This window comes from Fonticula alba (assembly GCF_000388065.1).
Source record: "Fonticula alba strain ATCC 38817 unplaced genomic scaffold supercont2.8, whole genome shotgun sequence".
NCBI lineage: Eukaryota > Rotosphaerida > Fonticulaceae > Fonticula > Fonticula alba.
The window spans coordinates 213,846-220,731 of record NW_009242978.1 but is presented as its reverse complement, the minus strand read 5'-3'; the positions used below and the strand labels follow the sequence as shown (position 1 = coordinate 220,731).

At 70.5% G+C, this 6,886-nt stretch overlaps 4 protein-coding genes across 4 annotated transcripts; 2 read left to right on the top strand and 2 right to left on the bottom strand.

Moving 5' to 3' along the window:
* Positions 1–879: 879 nt before the first annotated feature.
* Positions 880–1,662, top strand: H696_04727 (hypothetical protein). The gene is made up of 2 exons (XM_009498590.1): positions 880–1,194; positions 1,367–1,662. Exons 1-2 carry the CDS (start codon positions 925–927, stop codon positions 1,634–1,636), a joined length of 540 nt encoding a protein of 179 aa, XP_009496865.1. The 5' UTR covers positions 880–924; the 3' UTR covers positions 1,637–1,662.
* A 259-nt stretch (positions 1,663–1,921) lies between these two features.
* H696_04726 (hypothetical protein) lies at positions 1,922–3,255 on the bottom strand. The gene is made up of 2 exons (XM_009498589.1): positions 2,966–3,255; positions 1,922–2,822 (listed from the first exon to the last, which is right to left on the bottom strand). Exons 1-2 carry the CDS (start codon positions 3,227–3,229, stop codon positions 2,016–2,018), a joined length of 1,071 nt encoding a protein of 356 aa, XP_009496864.1. The 5' UTR covers positions 3,230–3,255; the 3' UTR covers positions 1,922–2,015.
* A 604-nt stretch (positions 3,256–3,859) lies between these two features.
* H696_04725 (hypothetical protein) lies at positions 3,860–4,866 on the top strand. The gene is made up of 3 exons (XM_009498588.1): positions 3,860–4,255; positions 4,418–4,474; positions 4,684–4,866. Exons 1-3 carry the CDS (start codon positions 3,986–3,988, stop codon positions 4,720–4,722), a joined length of 366 nt encoding a protein of 121 aa, XP_009496863.1. The 5' UTR covers positions 3,860–3,985; the 3' UTR covers positions 4,723–4,866.
* Positions 4,867–5,269: 403 nt separating this feature from the next.
* On the bottom strand, positions 5,270–6,877 carry H696_04724 (hypothetical protein; the record flags this gene model as incomplete). The annotated part of the gene is made up of 7 exons (XM_009498587.1): positions 5,270–5,380; positions 5,488–5,557; positions 5,754–5,866; positions 6,023–6,271; positions 6,405–6,528; positions 6,630–6,712; positions 6,857–6,877. The coding sequence occupies 7 exons, from the start codon at positions 6,875–6,877 to the stop codon at positions 5,270–5,272; spliced, it is 771 nt and encodes a 256-aa protein (XP_009496862.1).
* Positions 6,878–6,886: the final 9 nt, after the last annotated feature.

Below are 6,886 nucleotides of genomic sequence, written 5' to 3'. Positions count from 1 at the left end.
CGGCCGGTTTGGTGGTTGAGCCCGCGCTTGGCCAGGGCCTCGGCGATGTGGCGCTCAAGCAGCTGCGACGAGGGCAGCAGATCGGCGATGGCCGCGTCGTCATCGGAGGACCCGAGCATCAGGGCGCTCGGGTCATCGCCGCTCAGCGGCGAGGCGGGACCATCATCCTCGGCGGCCGGCGGGGGCACCGCCGCTGGGTCCGGGATCTGGGGGGGATCTTCCGCGGGCCCCGGCCGCCGGTGGTCCATGGGGGTGATGCCCGGCGGAGGGAGGCCGGGATGAGGCAGGCCAGGCAGCGAGGAGCGGCAGGGCGGGCGGGGGGAAAAAAAAACACGCAAGCACAAACGGGGAAGCCCGGGCGAAGGGAGACAGCGGATGGGCGAGAGAGGGGCCGGGATGGGGTTGCAAGTTGTCCGGCGGCATGGCCGTCCGCAACGCGCCGGCGCTTCAGCCGCTTCCCGTCTCGAGGCGATCTCCCCCGATCGAGAGGGGAGGGCGCAGCCCGCGTCCGACCCTTTGGGCATGTGCCGCGGTCCACCCGGCGCCGGGCCCTCGCCCGGCCGCCGGCGCCGCCTGCTCGCCGCACGGCGCGGGCAATCGAGTCTCGCCCGTGCGTTGGCAGTCGGTCCAGCCGAGCCCACAACAGCTGCCGGCCGGCGACCGTGGCTTGCCGCCCGCCAGGGCTGCATACGCGCACGCTCGGGCGGGCGGGCGGGCGGGCGCCAGAGGGTGGGCCGCCGGCCGGGCGGGGGCGCCGGGATCCGCCGGCCAGGCGCAAAGGATGGCAGCCTGCCGGCCGTGTGCGCCTGGTCGCCGGCCATATTCACCCCCGCCCCTGCCCATCGCTGGTCCCCCGCTCGCGCCCCGCCTGCCTTGCCCCCCCCCCCCTCCCCCTTGTCTCAGGGCCGCCCCCCTGCGCTGGTTATGGTGACACCTGCTCGGGTGTTGTCCTTCCTCGGTCCGATCCGTTGCCTTTCCCGGCTCCCGGCCGGTGCTCGCCCATCAACTGCTGCCCTGGTGCCGATTGCTCCCATGTCCACCAAGCCCGGTAGCAGCCCTCCCGACGCCTCGGGCCTGAGCACGATCCCCCACTCGGACTCGGACCTTGTCAGTGATTTCGACCTGTCCGACGAGGGGGACTCTCGCGTCGAGGCGGATGTCGCCGGGCCGTCCACTGGCGACCTGCCGCCGACCGTGCGCCCTGCCACGCCCATGCCACCTGCCACGCCCATCTTCCGCCCTGCCTCTCGCCCGGTGCTTACATTGCCGCGATGTCTCCCTTTGCCCGGCCCCCCCGCCGGGCGTTGCACCCCCCCCCCCCCCCCGCATCCCTTGCCCTCGGTCGGCAAAAAAAAAAAAAAAAAAGCCCATCACCCGGGCCCCCCTGTCGGAGAGTGTGCGCGCGGCGCACGCGGCCGCTTGCCGGGCGGGCGAGGCGTGGTACGAGTGCCCGGACACGGGGTACTTCTCGCAGACGCGCGTCGGCCACCTGAAGCGCGGGTTCTGCTGCGGCTGCGCCTGCCGCCACTGCCCGTTTGGCCATGTGGCCGTCGGCGCCGACAAGGCCTCGCTCAAGATCGATGGCAAGCGCCCGCCCGATGCCCCCTTCGCCCCGGACATCAGCGACATGTTTTAGATAATACACACACACACACACACGCACACGCCACGCAGGCAGGCACGCGCATGCGCATGCATGCCCATGTGTGCGCCCCCCCCCCCCGGCTCCCCGTAGGTGCTCCTCCCTCTGTGCTCACTCTTGCGAGGGATCGGCAAGAAGGGCACGCCCAGCTGTGGCCGCCAGCAGGCGGCCGGGCAGCCGCGGAAGGGGGAGCACGGGAGCTGCCCCTCACAGGGCCGAGCTCAAGCGGGCGGGCGGAGCGGGGAGGACGGGAGCATGGACGCTTTCTTTGTCGTGCCCTTTCCGAGGCGCTGCTCTACCTCGAGGGTCGGCGTGTATTGTTCCCAGTGCCGCGGGCGGGCGGGCGGGCGAGCGGGTCCCCAGCAGCAGGGGGCTATTCATACTCGATGGTCATCGGGGCGGCATCGCCGGGCCCGGCATCCTCGAACTCCGAGTCATCCCCATCGCCGGGCGCCACGCCCATCGGGACATCTGACGCGGGCGGGCCCGAGGGGGGTGCCGCAGGACTGGAGCTGGCCCCGGCGCCGGGGGTCGGGGTTTCCCCACCCACCGGAGGGGGGTTGCCCTGGACCGGTGAGGCCCCCCCCGACGGCGAGACAGGCCCCGATGCCGGGGCGGACGCCGGGGCCGAAGTCGGGGCCAGCGCGTCGCGGCTGCCGGCCGGCTCGGGGCCGGTGCCCGGCTCCTCGGGCTCCCCCTCCGACATGGCCAGTGGCGTGGTGGCCAGCGAGCCGCCGGCCAAGGTGCCCAGGGAAGCCGGCCCGGCCGGCGACCCATCGCCGGTCAGGTCCACAGGCTCGTCCTCCGGCGAGGCGGTCGCCGTCGCCGTCGAGGTTATGCAGGTGGAGGGGGGCGCCGGGGAGGGGTGCGGCCCGGGGCGCTCTTCCCCGGGCCGCAGGTGCAGAAGCCGGGAGATGGCCTCCAGCCGGGCATCCGGCACCGCCGGGCCCGGGTCACAGACATCGGCCGCCAGCATGTGGAGCTCATGCATGCGCGAGCTGAGGAAGCGCACCGAGTCGCTGATGGAGGACAGCTGCCGCTGCAGGGTGACCGACGTGTCCGAGGCCACCCGACGCCGGTGGATGAGGGACGCCACGGCCCCCTCATCATTGAAACTGTGCGACAGGGTGGCGCGCTTCAGCTTGTACACCAGGTCCAGCAGAACCTGGATGGACAGAATCTGCAACCCGGCGAGGCGCCCGGGAGAGGGGGGGGGGGGGGGGGGGGGGGACCAGGAGGTGAGGATCAGCGGTCAGTGGGGAGGGGCCTCCAGCCGGCCAGCAGCGGGGGAGACCCGGGCGGCAGCCCGGGACAGCAGCGCACGATGTTGCTGACGGAGATGTGGGCCTTGGAGCAGGCGTTTTCGATGCCAACATGGTCCACGCCGGAGGCGATGGTGGCCGCCACGGCGGCGGCCTTCCCATGCCTGTTCAGGTCCTCCGGCACGATGCCAAGGGTCTTCGGGTCGGCGGCCTCCACCAGCCGGCGGATGTTCTGTCGTAGCCGATCACAGTGGGTGATCAGCTGCTGCAACTGGGCATTGGCCTGGGTATTGACCTGGTAGGAGGAGGAGGAGGAGGAGGACATGACGTGCGTGTGTGCGTGTGTGCGTGTGTGCGTGTGGGAGTATGTGCGTGTGGGAGTGTGGGAGTGTGGGAGTGTGGGAGTGTGTGGGTGGTGGAGGGGGCGCGGGGAGGGAGGACGGGAGAGGGCCCGGTGAGACTGCCACTCGGGGCACAGCAGGCGGAACAACAGACCGCGGGGCCGGCGGTAGAAGGAGCGAGGAGAGTGGGCGAAAAGGGGGGGAAGGGGGGGGGGGGACAGAGCGCGGTCGTGGAGCTGGTGGACGGCTGGTGCGTGCCGGCCCGCGCCCCCGAATCGGCCGCCAATCAGGCTCCAGCCGCCCCGCCCCCCCCCCGCTCCGATGGGCTGGCCGCCAGGAGGGGGAAACTGGCGGCACAGAGGCCTACGGCCTTTCGTTGGCACATGCCCGGGCGCTCCGATCTCCCGCGGCCACCGGAGAAGCGTGGGTCGCCCCCACGCCCCCCCCCCCTTGTCCGGCCGCTCTTCGCAGGGGATTCCACCCCCGGGCCCGCCGGGGCACGCTTCCAGGGGGATCTTTTTCCGGACGGGCCCCGGGCATGGGGCCGCTCGATGAGCGGCGCATCCATCCCCTCCCTCTGTCCGCCTCTCGCTCGCTGCTTCTCCCCCCCCCCCTAGCCCCTGCCGATCCCCCGCCGGCGACACGGCCCACACGCCTCCTCCCCCCGACACCCCGCTCTCCTCCTGGATTCGCCCTGAGTCACCCCGCCCCCCCCCCTTGGTGCGCCTCCTCACATCGCCATGCTACCGAGCCGAGTAGTGATGTCGGCCAAGCCCCTGTCGCCACTGGCCGCGGCCCGGTTGCAGTTCGCCCGCCAGCAGGCCGCCGCCTCCGGGGGCAGGGCCGCGACTCCGAAGCCGGCCGCCGGCGCCAATGCGGTCGTCCGACGCCCTGAGCTGGCCAGCCACCCGCGCTCGGCCGAGGTTCGATCCCTCTACCGGAGCCTGGTTCGCTATGCGCGCACCATCGAGCTCAGCGACAAGAACTGGTATCTGAACAGTGTCCGCAAGGTGCGCCTCTCTCCGGCCATCCATCTGCTCGGGCCGGCCCCTTTCGGGGGATCCCCTGTTCCTCCTCTCCCCCCCTCCCTCTCTCCCTCGCTCTCTCTTTCATGCTCCCCCCCCCCCCCACCGCAGCTTGGACTCACATCTGCATGCGTTTGTTGGATGCAGGAAGTGCGCAAGTACCAGGGCGAGACCAAGCCCAGCATCATTGATGCCCTGATCCAGGTATGTCCCATTGGCGCTTGGCTGTTGCCGCTCTTCCCCTGCTCTGGGCTGACTCAGTCCGATCCCGGCCCCATCCGATCCCCTCCTGACGCATGTTCCCGATTCGTCCCCCCCCCCCCCCCCCCCCCCCCCCCCCCCCCCCCCCCCCCCCCCCCCCCCCCCCCCCCCCCCGCTCCCTCTCTCCCTTCCACCGGGGCCGATCCGGCCAGCGCGGGAATGCCTTCCTCTCCTCGAGAAAGATCCTCTAGCCCCCTCCCGCTGCTATCCCTGCCACGCTGGCCCATCGCGTCTTCCAGCCTCCTGCGCCGCCCATTTCCTCCGGCGTGTGTGCACCACCATAGACCCTGCGCGCCCCTGGCCGCTGACAATACGACAAACAAAGCAACCGAGAAATGGAGTTAGGTTTTTCTTATTGGAGTTGACGGGAGGGGGGGACCAGCGGGATGTGTCCCCCCGCCCTGGTGGGCCGCAGGCGGCCTGGAGAATAGTATACAGGTGCCAGTCGAGAGGGAGGGGAGGGAGGGGGAGGGAGGAGGGCAAAGCGCCAGCCGGCAGGGTTGGCCAGCGCGGCGAGTGGGATCTGAAATGATGGAAGGCGCGCAAGGAGAGGAGAAGGCAGTGACGGGGGCGACGGCAATGGTGGCAGCGGCCTCCCCCTGCCCCCTGTGTCTGGAGCTTGGCAATCACCCGGTCGCGGCTGGCGCGAGCGGCACGCACACAATAGCAGAGAGAGAGAGAGAGAGAGAAAGAGAGAAGAGGGAAGGGAAGACCGGCGAGGTGCACAGCCGCGATGTCTTAGTCCTCCATCTCGTCGTCGAAGTCGTCCTCCGGCTGCAGGGCCTCGAGGGCGGCGCGCTGAGCCTCCTGGAAGATGTGGTCCGGGACAAACTCATGCTTGTAGTCGGACTGCAGCAGGCAGGGGCGGCAAAAGGGGGCGGCAAAAGGGGGTGAGTGTCGCTGCTGCCGAGCAGGCAGGCAAGGGAAGGCGGCAGCCCGGCGATCGATGGGCGCACCTGCTCGCAGATCCAAGACACATCGATGTCGAAGGGCTTCTCCTTGTTGCTCTCGTGGGCAATGTGCAGGCTGGCATCGGGAGGGGTGGCGTGCGTGCGTGTGTGTGTGTGTGTGTGTGTGTGTGTGGATGGATGGGCGCGTGCCCGCAGAAAGCCGGTCAGCGGGCAGGGTGGGCGCGCGGCCAGAGGGCTGGAGCGGGGAAAGGGGAAAAATAAAGACCGAAGGGGCAGGGGGAGGGGGGGGCATCCACGCAAAGGGGACGCACATGCGGATGACGTGGGTGACGGCCTCGACGGCGGTCAGCTGCATCCAGTCGAGCTTCTCCAGCTCGGTGCGAGCCGCCTGGCGGCCCTTGCCGGCGGCGCAAGCGAAGTAACGCTGGGGCCAGCAGCGCAGGAGCGGGTGCGTGCGCGGTGCCAGGAAGAGCGGGGAGGGCAGGCCGATGGGGGGGTGGTCAGCAATCAGGGGCCCGGGGGAGGGGAGACGCGGACGAGGAGGAGGAGCCGGGCTGTGAAAACAGGCCGAGGGCCGTACCATGGCCACGCCAGAGGGCTCGATCATGAAGAGCTCCGGGCCGTTCTCCTTGGAGTGCGAGGCCAGCAGGGCCGTGACGCCGAAGGGCCGGACGCTCGAGTGCAGGGTGTAGGCATGGGCAAAGCGAGCCACGCGGCCGCAAAGGACGCGCCCGGTGATGACGGTCGAGTTGAACTCCTTGAAGTGGTCGTACTCCTCGCGGAAGCGAGAGACCAGGGCGCGGGCGTCGGCGAGCAAGCCGGCGGCGGCCTTTCACCACACGCACACGCATACCCCCCCCCCGAGAAGGACATGTCAGAGGCCCGGGCGCGCGCGCGGACAGGAGGAGCGGCAAGCAGCGGGGGCGCGGGAGGGGAAGGAGGCTGGGGGCGATGGGACGCACGACACCGATGTTCTCGCCAACATGGTAGATGCGCTTGTTGGCCGGGGCATAGGCGAGCTTGTTGACAATGAGCTTCTCGACACCGAGGATGATGCCGTCCTTGCAGCGCAGGCCGATCACGGTGCTGGAGAGGAGAAGGGTAGGCGTGACGGGCGGCCGAGGGGGCGGAGAGAGGTGAGCGGGGCGGAACCAAATGACAGCGGGGCGCGGGCAGACCGGGCGCACCTGGCATTCTCGACGGCCTTGGTGGCATACTCGACCTGGAAGACGCGGCCGTCGGGGGAGTAGGTCGTGCACGACAGGTCATACTGCGGCCGCGACAAGGGTGAGCGGAGGAGTGGGGGAGGATTGTGTCAGATGGGCGGGGCCGTGGGCGCCGTGCGGGATGTGCGGCTCGGTGCCTGTGGCTGCGGGGGCCAGGGAGGAGGGGGGGGCGGCAGGCCATTGCGTACACCGGTGCCGATGGAGCTCATTTTCGGATG

Excerpts from the sequence above, each read along its gene's own strand:
- H696_04726 (XM_009498589.1), bottom strand. The coding sequence starts at position 3,229 with ATGTCCTCCTCCTCCTCCTCCTCCTACCAGGTCAATACCCAGGCCAAT. Across the intron at positions 2,823-2,965 it reads ACATCTCCGTCAGCAACATC|ATTCTGTCCATCCAGGTTCT; the intron begins GTGCGCTGCTGT and ends GCCGGGTTGCAG.
- H696_04727 (XM_009498590.1), top strand. The coding sequence starts at position 925 with ATGGTGACACCTGCTCGGGTGTTGTCCTTCCTCGGTCCGATCCGTTGC. Across the intron at positions 1,195-1,366 it reads CTGGCGACCTGCCGCCGACC|CCCATCACCCGGGCCCCCCT; the intron begins GTGCGCCCTGCC and ends AAAAAAAAAAAG.
- H696_04725 (XM_009498588.1), top strand. The coding sequence starts at position 3,986 with ATGCTACCGAGCCGAGTAGTGATGTCGGCCAAGCCCCTGTCGCCACTG. Across the intron at positions 4,256-4,417 it reads ATCTGAACAGTGTCCGCAAG|GAAGTGCGCAAGTACCAGGG; the intron begins GTGCGCCTCTCT and ends TGTTGGATGCAG. Across the intron at positions 4,475-4,683 it reads TCATTGATGCCCTGATCCAG|CGCGGGAATGCCTTCCTCTC; the intron begins GTATGTCCCATT and ends CGATCCGGCCAG.